General features: G+C 38.4%; 2 protein-coding genes across 5 annotated transcripts; both read left to right on the forward strand.

Annotated features, from left to right (window-relative positions):
• The first annotated feature begins 12,847 nt into the window (after positions 1–12,847).
• LOC141811955 (uncharacterized) lies at positions 12,848–13,650 on the forward strand. Its single transcript, XM_074700040.1, has one exon. It carries the CDS (start codon positions 12,945–12,947, stop codon positions 13,467–13,469), a length of 525 nt encoding a protein of 174 aa, XP_074556141.1. The 5' UTR covers positions 12,848–12,944; the 3' UTR covers positions 13,470–13,650.
• Positions 13,651–17,810: 4,160 nt separating this feature from the next.
• LOC141848699 (uncharacterized) lies at positions 17,811–21,774 on the forward strand. Of its 4 annotated transcripts, none has more exons than XM_074736746.1 (8): positions 17,811–17,875; positions 18,476–18,741; positions 20,036–20,107; positions 20,336–20,403; positions 20,478–20,616; positions 20,712–20,792; positions 20,883–20,972; positions 21,084–21,774. In XM_074736746.1, the coding sequence occupies exons 2-8, from the start codon at positions 18,487–18,489 to the stop codon at positions 21,177–21,179; spliced, it is 801 nt and encodes a 266-aa protein (XP_074592847.1). In that variant the 5' UTR covers positions 17,811–17,875; positions 18,476–18,486; the 3' UTR covers positions 21,180–21,774. The 4 variants fall into 4 exon arrangements, with proteins under 4 accessions (XP_074592847.1, XP_074592848.1, XP_074592846.1 ...); XM_074736747.1 differs by lacking the exon at positions 17,811–17,875 and adding an exon at positions 17,992–18,024; XM_074736745.1 differs by lacking the exon at positions 17,811–17,875 and adding an exon at positions 18,117–18,166.
• The last annotated feature ends 169 nt before the right edge of the window (positions 21,775–21,943 follow it).

A 21,943-nucleotide genomic window follows, 5' to 3' on the forward strand; every position in this document is an offset into this window, starting at 1 on the left:
GTGCATCTGCTTGGTTCCATCGTGCTTGCTGGCGTACGCCGGCAAAAGGGGAATCTCAATTGCGCGACAAACAGAGGAAGGAACAGATTTTCTACCCAAGAAAATCACGTCGCCGCCTCGGCGCTTCTTCCTCCCTGCCAGCGACCATGAGGTTCAGGGGTTTTCCACGAGTGGATCGTGAGCGTCACCTTCATTCTTGCTCAGAGTGCCGGCGATCATGAGCTTTTGGGATCTCCTTCGCGTAAAGAAGAGAAGGTTCTCTGTTTGGACCTCTATTTATCTGCCGAGGAGAAGCAAAGAAGGTTTTTGTGTTGGGATGTATACTAAAAGCCTAGCTTTTGTATAAACATCTATCTTGAAATAATATGAAATAAGAATCACATTGGTCAAATGTCTGTATTTTATATAATGCAGTTGTCCACTTAATTTATATTGTAGATAACATGGTGTGTCGTGTCACACACAGAAGATCATGTTATCAGTTCCTTATAAATTATAAATAGTAGCTCACAACCCAGATGGATAGGGACAAACCATTGGAGTGATTGTAGTGTAATTGGTATTAGTTTATCTTGACTATTAAATTACACTAGTACACTTTGTGTGTATTGAGCAGGACCGTTTAAGATCGTTTGATTTATACTGACTATATAATTGAACTAGACCTCAGTTATCATGGATGTGCATGCTCTTAATCCCGATATAATAACAAGCACATATACTTAGTATGTATTTCTTTAATTCATCAAAGTGTGAGATTTATCTCGTTAAATCAAGATGCCGATAAGTTGGGAGATAATGTTATGTATATGGTGTATTGTTGATTATAGAAGGAAACTGTGTCCTATAATCTAGGTTGATGATGTCCCTTTGAAGAGCTCATAAGGATTATCATGTAAACCCTGCAGGTGGACTTAGTTCCGCATGATAATAAGGTTGAGTGGTACTACTCTTGGACTCAGAAGTTAATTAATTGAGTTGTCAGTAATTCAATTAATTGATGGACATACGATATCTTAAACACAGGGAGATTAATGCACTCATGGTAAGAAGGAGCACATATTATAATATGAGATTGGTGCGGTAGTTCAATAATAACTCTTTAGTGGTTTGGAGTTATTATTGATGGACTTGAGTTGGGTGTTCAGGAAGAACACAGGAAGCCCAAGCTCATCAGGAGGTCATAACCAATTCCTCCTCTAGGTCCCTGCTGTAGCCTTTGGATAAAGCCTCGAATCCACCTAAGAGAATTCTGTAAGAGTTTCGAGTAGGAAATTCTGTTAAGAAGTTTTCTGGAGAAAAAATTCTGTTAAGAAAATTTTTATTATGAAATTCTGTTAGGAATTTTTGAAATTCTATTAAGAATTCTATTTCTTCCGCAGATAAAATTTGTTAAAAATTTTGTTAAGAAATTCAGAAAATAAAATTTTTTAATTAAGAAATTTTGTGAAGAAATTAATGAAATTTTATTAAGAGATTTTATTAAGATAAAGATAAAATATAAACAAGAAAATTTATTAAGAAACTAACAAAATATTATCAAGAAATTTATTTCTAAATAAATCTAGATAAGATAAGGTTGTTAGATTTTTTTTAACAAAATCTTATCAAGAGATTTATTTCTAAATAAATCTAGATAAGATAAGGTTGTTAGATTTTTTCTAACAAAATCTTATTCAGAGATTTATTTTTAAATAAATCTAGATAAGATAAGGTTGTTAGATTTTTTCTAACAAATTCTTCTTAAAGATTTTATTAGATTTTGTCTAACTAAATCTGGATAAGAAAATTTATTAGAATCTTTCTAAATTTTCTAAGATGGCTTAGCTATAAAAAGGGAGGCTTGCAAGAGGGAAAGTAGAGAAATTAATAAGCCTCTCCTCCTTGCTTAAGGCCAGTGGCATCTCTTCTCCTTCCCCCCCCCCCCCCCCCCCCCCCCCTTTGCTAGGGTCGGCACCTCCCTTGCTTTCCTTCCTTAGTTTCGCCCAAAGCCTGCTCTTTTTTCCTTGCTAAGGCCGAAGCACAAGAGGCCTCCCTCCTTGCTAGGACCGGCGGCCAAGAGAGAAAGAAGAAGAAGAGGAAAAAAATAGAAGAAGGAGGATTCTAGCTTGCTTTCCATCAGAGAGAAGGAAGAAGTTTTGGTGGAGATATCTTAGAGGATCATTGCCCACACAACGTCCAAGAAGAGGAGAAGAATATAATAGAAGATCAAGAGGTCTTCGGGTATGTACAATCATCAACACAACTTACAAAGAAGAAAGGTACAACTACTTCATTCCGCTGCATAGTTGTTTTTATTTTTCTTTGTATGGATCCTGAATAAAACACAAGAGCTCAATGATCTTAATGCATCGATCAAGCACCTAGTTGATCGAATATGAGGGCTACTTGATAAAATTCCATTTCCAGAAAAATTTTTGTCCGGCAAGAATTCAACGGAACGGAATTCCAAGGCTCTCATCACTATGGTTTCTGCCGAGGAGAGGAGGAGAAGGGGAAAAGATTCTGATTTGTTTTGTTTTTCCTTTCCAAAGCGATTTGTGAAATTGCTGTTGGAATAACTGTCAAATTGTTGTCGGGAGTTTTTCCGTTCCGATGTTGTCAGAAGATTGTTAATCTTCCGGAGGATTTTTTCATCAACGTCGGAAAGGTTCCAACCAATTTGTCCATTATCGGCAATCAATGGTTGACCACCAAAACTACATCAGAAATATGATTTCCGATGATAGTTAGAAAGCCCCGGAACGATCGTGACAAGCGTTGTTGCGTAGTTTTCGGAATAAGGCTTCCCTCAATTTAATCGTCATCGATCATCGGCTAGTACCGAAGATGATGACGTTACTCATGGCTTCCGAAGTCGTCGAGACGGGAGCTTGGCGTGGATCACCAGTAGAGGTGAGACTCCGACGAGGACCGCTCGATTGATTCAACACCGTTCAAACGTCATCCGTAAGGTATGCGTAGAATAATCTTTTATTCTGTAAATTTTATTTGTACACGTAAAATAATTGATATTTAGAAAATTTTAATTTCCTGTCATGTCTTATACATGTTATTTCCTATATTGCATGCGTGTGGTGTTGTAATAATTAGCTTTAATTATCTATATATTTCCGCTGCACACGTTTAAGAAACATGTAGACACGCGCATTGCACCGGAACGATCCCAACAATGGTATCAGAGCCAGGTTGTACAAGGCCTACGCGTAAAATTATTTTTCGTGTAGTAGTTTGTCGTAAATTTAATTTAGGAAATTCTTAGATTTTAATTTTAAATTTCTAATTATAGAAATTTCCTAATTGGTTTAGAAATTTCGTATTCAAAAATTTATTTCCTAATTAATTAGATTGTTTAATTAAAATTTTATTTCCTAAAATTTTAGAAATTTTGAGATTTTAATTTTGAATTTCTTATTATAGAAATTATGAAATTTCGTATCAAGAAATTTATTTTTTAATTAATTATATTTTTTAATTAAAATTTTATTTCCTAAAATAGAGAAATTTTATTATTTAATTCAGAATTTTTAATTATAGAAATTTCTTAATTTGTTTAGAAATTTTGTATTAGAAAATTTATTTCTTAATTAATTAGATCTTCTTAATTAATAATTTTATTTCCTAAAAGAAAATATTTAGAGTTAATTTAGAATTTTTTTAATTGTAGAATTTCCTAATTTGTTAGGAATTTTGGATAAGGAAATTTGATTTCTAATTAATTAGATTTTCTTAATTATGTTGGGATCGTCCCGGTGCAATGCGCGTGTCCTCACATTTCGTAAACATGCGCAACGAAAATATACAGATAATTAAAACTAATTATTATCACACACACGCATGCAATACAGGAAATAACATGTGTACAAGACATGACAGGAAATTAAAATTTTCAGAATAAAATTTATTCTACTTGCATAATTAAAATTTGCAAAATAAAATTATTCTAAACATGTACCTCGCGATGACGATGTTGAGTCATATTAAATCAATTGAGCGATCCTCGTCCGAATCCTGCCTCTACTGGTGATCCACGCCAAGCTCCCGTCTGGACGGCTTTGGAAGCCACAAGTCGCTTCATCGTCTTCAGTACTAGTTGATGATCGATGACGATCGAATCGAGAGAAGCCTTATTCCGGAACTCACGCAACAACTTATGTCACGATCGTTCCGGAGCTTTCTAACTATCATCGAGAATCGTATTTCCGATGTAGTTTATCAATGGTCAATCATTGACCTCCGATTAGGACAAACAATCGAAACTCTTTTCGACAATAATGGAAATATTTTCCGATCGCTTCACAAGCTCTCGGTGGCAAACCCTAATACAATCATATCTTCTCTCTCTTCTTACAACACACCCCCTTTGCAACACAAAACCAACTCTTGATGACATTGGTTTTTCCTTCTCGGTTGGTTACACACAAAACAGAGAGAGGACAGTGTTTCATTCAATGCCAAAAACTAGAACTCCTATGCTGCCTTTTGCTTGCGGGAAGGAGGAAGGGAGGCAGCCACTTGCGTTCTCCAACAGCAACACAAAACAGAGGTGGAAACATCTTTTCTCCAGCGGACAATCCGACAAACAATTAGGCAACTTCAGCTTTGTCACGCGAAGAAGAAGGCAGCTCCAGTGGTTGCGCGAGGAAGAAAGAAAAGATGCCCTTGCTTCTACTCCAGCAACCTCTGCTCCTCACAGAGGCAAGGAAAGGGGCGCGGCAGCTCGGTGAACCAAGGAAAGAGGCGCGTAGTGCTCCTCTTCTCGGTGAAGAAGCTCAGCCCGATTTCCGTTCTCTCTCAAGCACGCAGCCAGTGCTCCCACGCAAGGAAGACGCTGCTTGTACGAGGGGAGGAAGAATCAGAGCAACCTTAGCGCATCTTCGGGAGGAAGAAGTATTCGCAACAAGAGCTCTCAGCCGCTCCTTCCTCACCAGAGCCACCAAGGCACCGGCGACCATGGTGAAGCAAGCAGCACGGGTGGAAGGAAGAAGCTTGCGGCGCCCTTCGCTCCTAGGGTTGTCGGCATCTTCTCTTCAAGCACACGAACAGAGCCTTTATCCTCTATTTTTATCGCTGATGAGAAGAACTGTTCGGCCGGCTCGGGTGGGGTGAACCGGAAAGCCAAAACCCTAAATCAGGTTTATACTGTAGTGAATCGAATCGGACCGAGTTCATCTTTGGTTCGCATGGTTCACTAACCAAACGAACTTTGATTTGACCCAAATCAGTTTTGTTTGTTTCGTCTTCGCAAGATGAATCTCCTCATTACTTCCGTTTCACCAAAACCTCTTCTATCGCGAATCAAACCAAGTTAGTTCAATTTGGTTCAAAATTGAATCATTTGGTTCACTAACCAAACGGTCTCTGATTTAAAAGAAATCAGTTTTGTTCGTTTCATCTCACAAGACGAGTTCCATCATTTCGTCCATTGTCTGGTCTAACCAGATTTTATTTCTCTCGTTCTGAGAATCCAATTCTCAACATCGTTGTAAGTCCTTCGGAAAACTTGTTGTGCGTGTGACCCAATAGGTTTCCGGTTATGTTGGTCGTCCGTAATTAACCATTAATTACGGAACGATCATGAGTGACACCTAGTAGTATATCATGATCCCCAATTGACCGTAAAATCAACAATTAATTCCAGAATAATTCTAAACCTTTCAGCAGCTATAGTGAATCGTGCCTCGTTCCTTTCACCGTCTTATACCCTCTTGGTTCAGGACATGGTCTATGTGTCGGTCCCCACTAGGCTGACTATGTCACACCTAGCCCAAGCTGCTTTCTTATCTTGGGGATTCAAGTTACTTGTACACGTATCCAAGAGTATTGTACTCTTAACATGTAATGCTTTGGCTAAAGACTTTTAGTAACAATCCTGACAAGCGGTCGCAAGGTATACGTCTCCTTTTTCAAAGGAGCGGTGAATCCTCTGTGGGCTATTCAAACACCTTCGGGTACTTCGACTTATACCCAATCATCTCGGGTCCACACCTCCTCGGAGATGCTTACTTAAGATGTCAAAGTATAAGCCTCCATGACCAAGGTGACTTGAATACCGCAAGTCAAAGGAAACTCGCACTTAAGCTGTACTGAGATCTTCATTGACATATATATATCGAACCATATGAAGTCTCAAAGCAGGTCACTCCAATGAACTGGTTACCTTTAACCAGCATCCACGTTTAACTCTCAACATCTAATGTCGATAGCAGTGAGATCAGCTGCTTGGCTAACCAAGGAGTTCAAAACGTGCTAGTCTCAACAGAATCGATGACGTCCGCGCTCATCAATTCCTTGACTAGAGATAATTCTAATACATTTAAAATTATACGTGTAGAGATGCTCACGAGTTGTGATCCAATCACAAATTCTCTCATGCTATGAATCGTATTGCGGACATTCAGTATTCGAGTTTAAGATCCGATCAAACACATATGGAATGTGCACTCAAATAGTGAATTACTATTTATCTAATAAATAATATAACCGTAAGGCGATTGCCTTAGGACACCTCTCAAATCTAACAAAAAGGGATCGCGCGATTAACCTCGGTGGTGGTATTGTACATCTTCTCCACCGCTCCCGAATCGCTCGACGCCGAAGGTTTCTTCCTCCCCGGTCGCGGCAACTGGGAAGAGGAGTAGTAAACCCTAGCTGCTCTCTTTCCCATGTGCGCCTCCGTCCTCACCTCTAGACCGTGAGAGAGTTCGCGGCTGGAAGGAGAAGATCGCGACTCAAGCTTCGGCTTTCCCCGCGCAAGAGCTGTAAAACCTTAAGAAATTCCGCCCGTATTTCCTCTCTTCATCGTGGCGTACGTCGGCGAAAAGGGAATCTCAATTGCGTGACAAACAGAGGAAGGAACATATTTTCTACCTGAGAAAATCACGTCGCCGCCTCGGCGCTTCTTCCTCCCTGTCGACGACCACAAGGTTCAGGGGTTTTCCGCGGGTGGATCGTGAGCGCCACCACCTTTTTTCTTGCTCAGAGTGCTGGCGATCACGAGCTTCAGGGATCTCCTTCGCGCAAAGAAGAGAAGGTTCTCTATTTGGACCTCTGTTTATCTGCCGAGGAGAAGCAGAGAAGGTTTTCTATTTTTCTACCGAGGAGAAGAAGAGAAGGTCCTATGGTTTCTGTCGAGGAGAGGAAGAGAAGGGGGAGAAGATTCTGATTTGTTTTGTTTTTCCTTTCCAAAGCGATTTGTGAAATTGCTATTGAAATAACCATCAAATTGTTGCCGGGAGTTTTTCTGTTCGGATGTTGTCAGAAGCTTGTTAATCTTCTAGAGGATTTTTCCATCAATGTCGGAAAGGTTTCGACCAATTTGTCCATTATCAGTGATCAACAATTGACCACTGAAACTACATCGGAAATATGATTTCCGATGATAGTTAGAAAGCCTCAGAATAATCGCGACAAACGTTGTTGCGTGGTTTCTGGAATAAGGCTTCTCTCGATTCAATCATCATCGATCATCGGCTAGTACCGAAGATAATGACATGACTCATGGCTTCCGAAGTCGTCCAGACGGGAGCTTGGCGTGGATCACCAGTAGAGGCGGGACTCCGACGAGGACCGCTCAATTGATTCAACATCGTTCAAACGTCATCCACAAGGTACGCGTAGAATAATCTTTTATTCTACAAATTTTATTTGTGCACGTAGAATAATTGTTATTCAGAAAATTTTAATTTCTTATCATGCCTTGTACATGTTATTTCCTATATTGCATGCGTGTGTTGTTGTAATAATTAGCTGTAATTATCTGTATATTTTCGCTGCGCACGTTTACAAAACGTGTAGACATGCGCATTGCACCGGGACGATACTAACACATTGTTAGTTGCTGCCTTTGAGTAGGACTCTGAAGCACTTCCGCGGACATGGTCAGCATCCTTGAAGGTGGCACAGGAGTTCCAAACTGATTCTGTGAGGCTGCTTGTACAGCAGCGGCTACAATCCTATTGAATTCGTCATGGGTCATGGTGATAATGGTTGGTCTTCCGAGGTCATCTATCAGAACGTCTAAATTTAGAGTCCTAGCTCAGTATTTTCACAATGGTGTCAATTATGTTCCTACTTGAGATCGTCTTCAGATGAGTCACTAGACACCTGACCTTTATGTTGATGGAGTCGTATAGAATCCATGACCTACCCAGAGAAGATGGGGCTCCCATAGATCTATAAAGAGAAGGAGGGTGAGAATGGAGGCCAGGGGGTATCCTGACTCAGCCTCTCTGACGCTCAAGTCAGCTCACCGACGAAAGAGAAAGGAGAAGAACAGTGAATGAAGAGGGGGAGAGTGTCGATGTGTGTGCGTGTATGCATACCTATGCTTGCAAGGAGCGAGGATATTATACACGAATTCACCAGAGAAGAAATCACGTCGACGGTAAGGGAAATATCCATTGCGGTAGTTGAGGGTTTTGTCACCCTTGCTTAGCACAATATAAGGGCATATTGTATTAATGGGGTAAGTGATCTATCATTGAGTACTTTACCATTCCACATGTCGTTCAGGTGGCAGTCAGAACAGCTCATGAGTGATGGAGTGAGAGAGGTAGTAACGAAGGAGCAGGACTATTGGAGTGGGAGTGCGGACTCAGCGAGATTGAGCTGACTGAGGAGTCGACCTCTATATAAGAGATCATGATGTCAATAGGGAGCCGAATCAGTCGGGTGTGGAATCAGTCGGGTGTTGAGCAGAGTTGGTCCTGCAGTCGGGCATGGAGTCGGGCGCTGAGCCGAGTAAGGAGTCGAGCGTTGAGCAGAGTAAGGAGTCAGGCACTGAGCTGAGTTGATCGTGGCATTAGGCACTGAGCCAAGTTGGTCGCAGAGGTGGTCGAGCATTGCATCCAATGTGTCACCTCTAACTAGACTAGACCTTGATTTTCTTGACCAAGGTATATCAACCCATAACAGTCAGCCTTGGACAAGGTCCAGTCAGAAGCAAGCTTGGGTCAAGTCGACTCAACTATCTCACTCGAAGAGCAGAGCCCAAGCCAACCTGCCAATCTCCCTCGGGAACCAGAACCCGAGATGACTTGTCGATCTCACTCAAGAACCAAAACCTGAGCCAATCTGGCAACCTCATCTCAACTAGGCCTACTTCTTCAGCTCCATCACCTTAGCTCAGTCATGTCGATTCCTCCAGCTCCACCACCTCAGCTTGGCCATGCTGACTCCTCCAACTCCACCACCTCAAGTCGGCCAAAGCTGACTCCTCTAACTCCACCACCTCAGCTTGCCAAGCCGACTGCTTTAGCTCCACCACCTCAACTAGGTCAGGCTACTCCTCCAACTCCACTACCTCAGTTTAGCCAAGCCAACTCCTCTAGCTCAACCACCTAAGATTAGCCATGCCTTCGGTACCAAGAATGTGGCAAACATGAAACGGCAGGGTTAATAGAACATGGAATGACATGACCTATGGAACATGGTGATGTGACACCCTCCGTGGAAAACATGGAATAACATTGTGAACTAGACGTGAGATGACTTAACCCTTAGGGGGTGTTTGGTTAGGGGTTATCGTTGATAACCTTGGTTATTTGTCCAAGGTTATCAATGATAATCTTGTTTGTTTTAGGTTATGATCGATTTTCAAGTAATGCGACATCATCGCCACGTCAACAAATGGGTTATAATCTGGGAATGTGATTACCTTGGCAGTCTAAAATTTTCTATGATTCTGAAAGTTAATGAAAAATTCTTTCTTGATTATCCTTCGATTTTAAAACTGACTTAATTGAAATATATCATGAAATCTATTTAAAATCGAGTTAATTAATTTAATAAATTTTAATTTAAATATTTATAAATTCAAAAGAGATCATTTATTTTAAATTAAAAAAATAAAAATAATGAATTATATTTACTAATTTAATAAATTATTTTATTGAAATAATTATTTTAATGAATTATTTTATTAAAATATATATAAATTTATTTTAAATTTTAAAAATAAAATTAATGAATTATATTTATTAATTTAATAGATTGTTTATTAAAATAATTATTTTAATAAATTATTTTATTAAAAAAATATAAATTTATTTTAAATTTAAATAAATTATATTTATTTTTTATATATTATCACTTTATTATCATCATTAATATTATTGATCTAATTTAATTTATTTGAATCAAGGGTAATATAGTAAATATTAAATTGATAATATTTTATTTTCTTCAAATAAATAAGTTAAATTAAATAATATTAGGTTATATTTTATATTCCATAATCTTGATTATGTGATTATCAGATAATCACATAACTAAAAGAATAAAATATAATCTAATATTATTTGGTTCAATAAAATATAATCAAGGTAATACAATAAAAACTTATATGTTAGGAGGTTTTAGCATATAATTTAGTTTAACAAGATAAAATAAAATAAATAAATATATTATTATTATTATTATTAATGATGATATATATAAATAAATTATATTTTATAATTTTTATTATTTTAAAATTTTTTGGGGATAATTTTATTAGGCTTTGGACTGATATATTTAATTTATCCCAACTATAACTAAGATTAGGAGTTGATTGATTTAATTGATTAAAATTTAAATAAAAATCCTAAGTTAAAAATAAAACAGTCCGTCTCTTCCCTCACGCACATGCCCGCTGCCCTCCCTCACGCACGTGCCCACCGCCCGCTCGCCCATTGTCCCCCAATCAAACGCCCTTTAAAATATTGTGATGAGACATCCCCCATACCCCCTATGTGATGTCCCATTGATTAGAACATGGAGAGTGTGGTACTATTCCTCCTACAGGGGTAATGTATAAAAGAAGGCTTGCTCTCGCGGGCAGAGGTACATGCACACGCACCATCCAAAATCTTTATTCTATTTTATGCACTTTTCCTCTTTCTCTTTGCTCCAGAGACCTTATTTGAGATTCAGAGTAGTTGGGCTAAGGTCCGCCTTAGCCTTCATTCTACGTTAGCTAAGTTTTACAAAGATCCTCAGAGCCCCCTCTTCAACAGATCCTTGGAAGCTCATCAACATTGAATACAGCTCACCGATGGCTCACTCCTCTAAGTTTCAGGTAGGAACACCATGCATTTCACTCAGCGGTCTACCTGTGAAGTATAAACTCAGGTCACTGCTATCGATCCATGTTTGGTGGTGATCTCGATATGTTATTGTATCTTGAAAAATAGACGTTCGTCGTAATCTCAAAGGACAGCCAAAGGGAGATAAATCTATTTTAAGAAAACTATCTCAAACGTAGGCCTCGACATCTCTCTCATCTCAACTTGTAGTTCTAATAGCAGAGACTCATTCGGACTCAACGTCAATTCCCGTGGGATGTTCTCGAGCATGTTTCTTCGTGCACGAGCACTCGTTGACCCATCGTCCTTGGGGAGCACCGCTCGATACTTAGCATACGGGACAGCACTCAGTAGTCAGACTACACAACTACTTAGTGACTTGGTAGCACGAGCACTCGACGTCTTGATTCAACAACCCAATTGGGTGATACTCGGCTTTCCACTCAAACTGGGAAGCACACCAGCAACTCAAACCTCACTACACTCAGGATAGAAGCACTCACTTGTATCCAGCGACTTTTCACTTGGACTCAAAAATCACTCAAAAGTAACTCAACCTAATCAGCTCAACTGACAGTTTATGATTAGGCGTTCAAATCATCTAAGTAGATAAATCTTTATCTAAGTTATTTTATAATTTCAAATAAAATCTCCGAGTTTTAATAATTTTTAATAAATTATGGAATAACTTTCTACATATTACGTGTTCGAGAGAGTGCAAATAGATGAAATTAAAAGAATATTAGTCTGATTATTGGTTATAGCTACTTAATTTGAAAGTTTGTTACATTTAACCCAAAAAAATGTAGATTTCTGCCTGTTGATCACGCGCCAGCACGTTGTCCAGCCATTTCCTTCACGTGTCCACCGGCTCACCATCCTCGCCCGACGTGCTGACGGTTGCGGCACGGGCGCGCTGATTCCGCCACGTCTCGCTCGGTCACGCACAGACACGCCGCGGCCAGCCTGCGCGACACGAGCCACGGCACGACGATACGGACGGAGCGATCGCCAGGCACTGCCACGTGCGAGATCGAACCGCAGCGAACCGGTAAATTTTATTAATTGGCACGCCGGTCCAGTTAATTATTGGCGTAAGGTTAATCCCACTCCCCTGCCATCTGGCCGTGATCCTCGTTAGGTCCGGCGCCACACCCACGTGATGTGCCACCTGCATTAATGCGGAGCAACTGTGAAGGCGCAAGGCATAAGCGCATTAAGTAGTGGCTGAAGGCCGCGGCAGATAAGTTGGGTGTGACCCATCAATAGCATCGCCTAACAGACTCTTGCTAACCTTCGATTCGTCCAAAGTTGCCCAATCCAATTGCGGTGGAGCCAACGAGAGAAAGGCCTGGGGAAGGAAGGATCACCCACCGTTCAATCAAAAGTAATGGATGCAGAAATTGCTAATTAAATAAAACTTAATTAACCTTCCGAAGCTAGAGCCAGATATGAGAGAGAGAGAGGACCAATGGGTGGCTCCATTCGGACGTCAATTCCCGGATTTCAAATATGGTTGATAACGGACATGTCCCAATTATTTTTTTTTCTAAAAAAAAAAGGCACGTCGTCCTCGCGCTCGTGACGGGTGTTCCCACGATCCCCGAACTCCACGCTCTGTCGTTTTGTTTCTATCTACTGTCTCGGTTTTGCCCCTGCTTATGCCAGTTATTACGGAGCTGGATGCCTTCTCTGGTGTATGCGGAAAAAGAGAGCAAAATATCTGCCAGAATCCTCTTCCTATATAAACCCTATCCTTCTCCGTGCACCACACCGCCATCATTCACACGCTCACTGCTACTGTTCTTATCATCCCTCGCGCTTTATTTCCCTATCGCCCTCTTGTTTCCCCTTTTGCCCTTCCTCGGCGAAGCTTTCATGGAGGGATCGACGACCGGTGACCGCAAACGGCGCCGCGAGGAGTTCGAGGAAGCTGGGTCGCCGGAAATTTCGTCGCCAGAAGCTAAGCGCCTTCTGGTGGGCATCCTCGACGATGCCGCTGAGGCGGGAGAGCGGGACCTCGCCTCCATAATGAAGAGCCTCGAGGAGGAGATCGCCCTCCCCTCGTCGCCGCAGCCGCTGGCTCCTGCGGATCGCGCAGAGCTGGAGTTCCTGTTCGAGGCGTCCGACGACGAGCTAGGCCTGCCGCCGCCATCAGAGGAGGCCGGCGAAGTGGAGTTCGCCGGAGATGGAGGGTTTGAAGGGTCAGAGTTGCTGCAGATTTGGGGGCTCGACGACGACGAGCTTGGAGGGTGCGAGGGTTTCGAGTGCGCGATGCTGCCGGAGGAAGGGGCTGTGATCGACGAGGGACTTTTTGAGTATTCTGACGTAGCTTTCTCATTCTGCGGGCCGTCCGATTTAACGGATCTCTCGCGGAGGCCGGAGACGTTGCCCGCCGTCTGATGGACGGCTCAAGTTTTTTGTTTTTTGTTTTTTGTTTTTTGGTTGCCCTTCCATACATCCTCCCGTCCGCTACGGACGGTGGATGATGGTGGTTGCTGTTGTAAAAGGGTCAAGGAAACCAGTCGCGGTAAAACTAGAAGAAGAGAAGGAATGAGAAAACACCTCGGGAACAGTTTGTTTATTTCTTTCTTGTGATTTGAAGATTGATGTCCGTTTTGTTAACATCCGAACGAAATACCAGGCCAGGACTGCGGTGGTTGCTGCCGTGGTCGAGCCTTCATATAATCACAATCAATAATGATGTTGGCTAATTACCAACTGCATAGGTGACAGGACATTTGATACTTGAAACTTAAGATAGGTCCGTACATATGCGCTAGATAAAAGCTTCCAGATTAGCTCTTTTTGTTTTATTTTATTTGTTAAATAGCACGGGAAGAGGAGTTTCATACATAATTACATTGTTTGCATGCTGCCGTAGGGGAGCGAAGCTTGTAGAATAGAGTGGTCCATTTTGAATTTTGATAGACTCCAAATTAATCTTGGACTTGGATCATGATTCATGATTTCAGGAGCCGGGTGGCTCATCTTTAATCATTCACAAGTGTACCCGATAAATATTGTCTGATGTGTTGAGCATCTCTCTAGTTGGCACTGCTTCATGTGCAAATAACTTACATACCTTTAAGATGTGAAATGAATTCAAAATTTTTATATTTTTCAAAAAGCACACCTGATCCCGTTTTATCCCTCGACTGTATTTTTCTTATCAGTTTTTCTTTTTCATTTGCTTATAATATTTAATAATCTTATTTTCTCTCTTTTTTATATGAAATATCATTCTTTTTTTTCTTAAATTAAATTAAATTTTAATTGACATATATAATCTTCTAAATTTATTTATTTTTAATTTTAAAATTTTAATAAAAATATTTAAAAATATTTTTTATTTTTAATATCTAATTTAAAAAAATAAAATTAATAAAGCTGATTTTATTAATAAAAATAACAAAAAAATAGAACAAAAAATTATTTTAGAGTTGATCTTTAGAAATAAGTACCACAATTTAAATACTAATATCATTATAGTGCTAATTTTCAAAGACTAGCACTACAATATTTTGAAAATTTTAAATCATTATAAATATTGTTATGCGGATCTTAAAACAGTAAATGATGATTTATTTGAACTCAAATTTAACTAATAGATCTATAGGAGTTAGAATGAGTTCCATCGGAGCTCTTTAGGTTCATCATGAATTTTGATCAAAATTCATTAATGGACCTAGAGAACTCAGATTTTTAAAAACTTATACTGAGATGAAAGATGTGAGTGTGTAAAAGGGAGATATGGTGAGAAATCTTGATCTTAAGTCTCCTATACGAAATTATAAACCTGTGTCAATTAGTACAAAGTCTGAAATTTTTTAAACTTTTTGAGCAATATTGAGAATCATTTACAATGATAACAGAGGACAACCTTGGGCTTCAGGGCACTACAGAAACCTACAAGAATTGGAATGAGCCCAATCAGATCTCTCTAGGTTCATTAATGAATTTTGATCAAAACTCGTTGATGGACTTAGAGGACTTGGATTTTTTAAAATTTTATAATGAGATGAAAATGTGGAGTGTGTAGAATATAAATATGATAAGAAATCTTAGTCCAAACTCTCCTATAAGAATTTATAGGCTCGTGTCAATTGGTACAAAGTCTGAAACTTTTTGAACCCTTTAAACAATGTTGGAAATCATTTATGATGATAATGAAGGGCACCATTGGACTCCAGGATACTATAGGAACCTACAGGAGTTGAAATGAGCCTGAGAAGAACTTTATAAGTTCATCAATAGGGGACTTAATTGAAACTCATTGATAGACTTTAAAAACTTAGATTTTTAAAATTTTACAATGAGATAAAAAGGGTGAGTGTGTAGAAGGTATATATGGTGTTCAATCTTAGTCCTAACACGCAAACAAAGTTATGATCGCAAGTCAACCGGCACAGACTATGGTGCTAGTTTTCGAAGACCGGCACCACAATAGTGTCGGTCTTTGAAAATTAGCATCATAGTGTTGGTTATGATCACACACTATGGTGTTGATTTTCAAAGACCAGCACCACTCTGGTGTTGGTCTTTAGAAATCAACACTACAGTATTCTAAAATTTTTAAATTGTTTTGAACACTATTGGGATGACCTTAAAATAAAAAAAATTTTAAAAAAACTTATTTGGACTCAGGTTCACCTAATAAATCCGTAAGAGTTGGAATGAGTTCAATCAGAGCTTTTTAGATCTATTAATAAATTTTGATTGAAATCTATTGATGGATCAAAACGATTTGAATTTCTAAAAGTTGACATGTAATTGAAGATATATTTTTTTAAAAAAAATTGTTACTTTGTTGAAAATCTCTTTCATTCTTCTCTTAGTAGGAACACTAAGTTCTTTTTTTAAGAAAACATTCTTATAGAGTAGGGACATCAAATAACTCCTAAAAATACTAAATTTGACTGCAACAATAAAGACAAACTAATTTGTACTAAGCTTTATTAGAGTATGATTAGTAGCTAGCATTATATATATCTTTCAATAAGTAGATCTGATATATTGATTGTTCTCTTGTTAATTGGTATAGTAAGAAGAAATATTGTGTTGCTTTATTACGCATTGGGAAAGAGCATGCTGTTTTAAGGGCAATTTGGCATGAACAATAGTTATCCTATTATCGCATGATTCTATCATTATGTATAAGATAGATAGTTAATTTTACCTAAATATTTGCAAGTAAAAAAGGAATCTCACTTAAATAACAATCCATTTCTTTAAAATATGTCTAACTAATTACAAAATTAAGCACAGGATTAAATAGAGAAATTAATAAATAAAAAACTAGAGATAGTGCTGTTAATATTATATCATCGTGTCCAACTCATCCCACAGTACCGAGTGTCTTCGCTCAATCCAACCTAAAAATTAAGTCAAATGCAACATCATATGATTCAAATTAAATTTATAGAGCTATAACATAGAGGACTAATTGTTCAAGTCATTTCATCCTCAACTATTCATCCAATCATTTTAATCTTATTTTAAATCACTCATATATTTTATTTTTTGAATGATTAATCATATATAATCAGCTAGTCAAAATTAGAAGACTGATATATACTGTGGCCACCTCACTCAAGTCTTCCCATTACGACTAATGTTTGTAAAAAAGTCTCGCCAACCCAACCACAAACACATATACATCATCCCACCATTTTTTTCAAACCTTCTCCACCTACTTGCCACTTTGGTCATCCATCATTACTCAATTCCATCACATGCCAAGTTAGTCGGACCTAAACTATGCCGCCGCCGCCGCTGGCTCGATGAATTCAAATTCATCAAGAACTCAAGAATTCAAACTAGCTAAAGGGATATGAGTTTTGGAGTATAGTGGAAGATTAGGAGTCCTCATGATGCCTAGCAATTTGGAAATTGACATGTTGAGAAGCATGCGAGTTAACCCTCAACTCGTGCATAATTGCAATGATTAAAGTAGTAACAGTCCACATGGAGCAGAGAATTGCCATTATTTTCATATGCACACCAAATATCTAAAAATTATATTTACTAATTAATTTAATTTCTCAGTTTTTATCCTTTCTCCATTGCAATCACCTCACCTCTTACTACTGCACTTCCACAATCAAATTGTCGTGGAATTAATAAGAATTGGATATCTAAATTCACCCTAATAGCTCCACACGGAAGTTCAGTTGACCAAGTTGACCATGATAGAAGAAGAGAATTAATAAAAACTGAATATCTAAATTAATGATATTAATTAAAATAGGAGAAAAGGGAGGGGAAGAGATGAATTTTTATTTTGCCCATCAGAATTCCATAAGTTATATTTTATCCTTAAAATATTCTCTTTTTTAGTTTACGTTTTTTTATATATATTTCAAATGTTCAAATTTCGTTCAACTTCTCTCCTAATTCACCTATCAATTAAATCTGATATATAATTTATATAACACTCAGGAATAAATCGACCTCTAAAATATTCATCTCGTTAAAAATTTAAATTATGATCTTCTTTATTACTCCGCTAAATATTTGGAGGGCAGTTTGTCTTAATTTTGCTTGTTAAAAGTGTGTTCAATAGCAAATTAAAATGCATGCTAGACTTAAAGGGTAAAATTAAAAAAATCTGAATTGTCGGACCAAAATGGAATTTCCTGCTCTTGAGGATGATTGATTATGTAGGTCGTGGCTTGGTTTTGACTTTGGTTTTGGTGGTTTGTAGCACCACCACCACCACCACCACCACCACCACCACCTCACTTCGTCTCTTGGCTTCTTTCCTTCCTGCTCTCTTGCTTCACTTCGTCACATCCAATTCCCACCTCGTAAGTTTCCTCTTCTTCTTCCTTCTCCACTGCTTAGCTTTCTAGGATTTTTTTTTCATGGCTTCTTCGTTTATAGAGGTGGGGAAGAAGAGTCCATAGGAAAGCTGCCACCTTTCCATTGGGTTCTTCTCCTTGGTCGTCTCTTTCTGGTGGGTCGATGTGCTTACTCACTCGGTTACTTTGATTTGATAATTAATCCTCGTCTTTACTAGCCAGCCTTGTTCCAAGTCATTGTCGTCTTTCATCTCCTTTCCATTTTTATGGTTCTTTGGTGCTTTCGATCAATGAAAGGTCTCTGTTTTGTCGGGGAAATGTTACATTCCTTTTCGCATTCCATTCTAACGTTTTTAGCTGTCGTGCTTTTCTTTAATCCCTGCTCGTGGCCGGCTGATGTTTGATGAATATATTTATTTGCTGAATGGTGATTTCGAACATCGAGTTGTTTGATGGAGGATTGCTCCTGGTTTTCTTGCAATCTTTTCGGTAATTTCTTCTGGAATTAGGGTTGCTTGCGCCCGCCCAATTTTTTCAAAATCTTTACATGGATTTGGAAAATAGGGTTATGCTAAGTTCTGGGTTGAACAACTATTTCATCTACAGATTGCAGAAAAATGGGCGACCATTTTGCGTTGTTGGTGGACCGCCTTCTCACGGAGTCGACGCTCGAAGCGACTATTGGGAGTAGGATGGAAGGTCAAGTTGCCGCCAATCCGTCATCTTTGGAGGACCAAGGTAAAGAAATTACCCGGAAGAGAATCATCCGAGACAGGACCTCTATTGGGAAATTGGTCGAGTGCCGAATCTGCCAAGAAGAAGACGAAGATTTCAATATGGAGATTCCTTGTTCTTGCCGTGGTAGCTTGAAGGTAAAGGAACTACTTGTCTTGAAAGTTTCACCCTGATTTTATGTATATTTTAGTCCTGTAGCTAGTGTCACTAATTGAGCATTTCAATTTATTTCCAAAGATATTTTTTATGGGCATTTGAAGCAAAAAATGTTTAGTAGAACTTCGAGCCGGAAAAAGAAAGATTAGTTTTACTCGAGTATTCCCACGCTTGTAATAATGGGTAGATAGAAAGTATGATTCCTTCTGTTTCGAGTGCATGATTGAGTTTTATGCTGAGTCGACCAAGGTTTAACAAACATCTAACTTCTTTGTTAGAATAAAATTTAGTGAAATTTTCAATTGTATGCAAAAGAAGCTTAAGTTGGTTTTGTTTTAGTACTTATGTTTTACTAAAAAATTGTTGAATCAGTCAGTTGCTGAAGGATTTTCAGATGCTTTTTTTCTCCAGTGGTTTTCTGAATTACTGCAATTAGGCAAAATTACATGCTCAAAAGAATAACATCTAAGATTATTCTGTCAGTATTCTTTAGTTTACTTCTCAATGAGCTTCGGTTAACTGAATTGTACTGACTGGTTAACCATTTATTGAAGGGTTGGTTATTCTGTCAGTGAGATTTTGGGCATTTGTACTCATGCCATCCCATCAGTGTATACTAGTTGAATTGCTTGGAGTTTTCTCTTTGAGAATGTGCAATGGATGTAGAAAAGTAGTTAAATGGTGGTTAACTGCTGAAAGAGTGCTGCTTCTGCGGTTGGTTGAACTGTGAAGAAACTGAAGAGCAACCAAAAACAATTGGTGGAGTTTAATTGACCCCTTAGATTATAATCAAAACTGGTGCTAAATTACTCTTGAAGGAATTTTTAACAAATAGCAAGTTGTCTAGGAACAATGCCAAAAGCAATAGGTAGCTCATTCGTAATGTCATTTTTTTAAATGCCAAATTACACCTGATGTTATCCTTTATTTAAAAGGATCATGATGAAATGGAGCAAGTTGGGTGCACATGTGAAGTGGATTGAAGACCTGGTGAAGTGGAGTAATTGACAATGATCCTCCAACATTTGTTTATTTTGTTCCTTGTATTTCATCTCATTATGTCTGAGTCTGTAGGCTAATTTAAGGATCAAGAGGACTTTGTGGTATACATTAATAGTAGGATGGAGACAATGATGGAGTTAAGGGAGTAGAGTAATCATCCATGATTTCTTTATTATTTATTCCTATGTATTTTCTTCTTGTTCAACTCCGTAGCCAAGTTAATATCCTGCTGAACTCCAGAATAATTGACTGCCTCTTTCTTGTTACTGGCAGTATGCTCATAGAAAATGTGTTCAAAGATGGTGTAACGAAAAGGGTGACACGGCGTGCGAGATTTGCCTACAGGTGACGCCTTTTCTTATTTTATCTTAATTATCATCTCAACAATATGTATCCACTTGCCTTGGTGAAATCATTGACCAGCATATATCATGAATTGAGTAGAAGATATCATATTTAGCAGAATAGATGCCAGATATATGATTTAGATATGTACTAATATAGCATTTGCATTTCAGAGTTTATTTCTTATTATTGCTACTATAAATCCTAATTCTTTCCGGCTATATTCAGCAATTCAAGCCAGGTTATACTGCTCCACCGAAGCTATTCCGATATGGGACTACTCCTATGAACTTCAGGTAATTTTTTATACTCAATAGTCCCCTTCGCATCCATGGATCATTCTTGATCTGGCTATATGTGCATTTATCAGAGGAAACTGGGAGATCACAAGACAGGATATTTACGATGCTCAAATCATAACATTAGTTCCATCTGAGCGTGAGACTTTGCAACACTACAACAATGACCATTCGAGTAGCAAAGTTTGTTGTCGAGTTATAGCAATAATAGTGAGTTCCTTCCTATATATACTCAAATCATCATTTTGCTTGCTTGTGCCTGCATAGATGTTGACAGAACCTGTCATTGCTTTTGTTTTATCCAGTTCATGGTTCTTTTGGTTCTGCAACATTTTCTTCCCCTCCTGATTGGTGGAGCTGAACAGTTCTCATTCACCTTATTCTCAGTAAAATTCTAAATCTAAGAAACTAAACTAATTTCATTTCACAAGTAGTTATCTTGATGATCCTAATTCTTTTTTACTTGTAAATGAAAGCTGATGGTGTTGAGGACTACTGGAATACTTTTACCTGTTTTCGTAATGCTCCAAACAGTAAGAGTATTCCATCAGTGCCGTGATCATCAGGTAAAGTTTTATATCATCAGTGGCGCAAAAAAGATCTCCAATGCAACTTTGTTAATATTCTTCCTTCGTTTTCACTCAAATGTCTTTGGAACATCATGGATAATATTGCAGGTAACTGGAGAAATTACAGATCCATCAGGAGGCGGCAACTCAGTTAACTCATGGCATCTAGTTCATCCGTACTCGCATCGCATCCAAATGCACTGACATTGAGCAGAGGCAATTCAAGTGATGAGAAAATAATCTGATCTCTTAGTGGTGCAAGAAAAGTGTCTTCAGAAGATAATATGAAATGAATAGAGCGAAAATGAAAAAGCAAAGCAAAGAAAGGGAAAAAAAGAAGGCAAAAGCAGGAGAAATTATTCAATATATGGTTGAATTGGGTCCTGAAGGTGGAGTTTGGCTTAACTATGCAGTTTGCTGATCTCTAGAGGATCTGGTATACCTGATAACTTAGGGATCTCTCAATTCCCTTCATTTTGGAACGATTGATGTATAAATTTCTTATGAAAGTGGAAATGGCTATATGCTTCGCATGTTCTAAAATTTGTCATAACATAGAATTGGCTAAAAAGGCGTTCATCAAAGGTACATTTAGTGACGAAACTACGTGTGGTTGGAACTCGTAGGTGAAATTCTCAGAAAGACGAATTGAGAATAGTTTAAATTGAATGGGATTGTAATGAACAGAGGGGAGTGGATGCTATTGATGCATTTCTGTTGTCATTCAAGTATTTGCCTGCAGGAGTTACTGTGGTATCTCTAGATTTTGTTGTCCAGACACTTCCAAACTTCAGTTGCAGCAGAATAAATTGATAGTAACGTACATCTGTAATGCTTCTCATCATCATCAACTGTTGTGTTTGTCCAAACTATTTAAGATTGACATATATTTGTAAGAAATCAGTGTGGATGTTGTTGTTGTTGTTGTCTGAGAAATCAGTGTTGTCCCCTGTATTTCTTTGATTTCC

The sequence above is a fragment of the Curcuma longa genome, chromosome 17 (assembly GCF_044706935.1).
Source record: "Curcuma longa cultivar G26 ecotype Majalengka, Jawa Barat chromosome 17, ITB_CL_G26_1.1, whole genome shotgun sequence".
NCBI lineage: Eukaryota > Viridiplantae > Streptophyta > Magnoliopsida > Zingiberales > Zingiberaceae > Curcuma > Curcuma longa.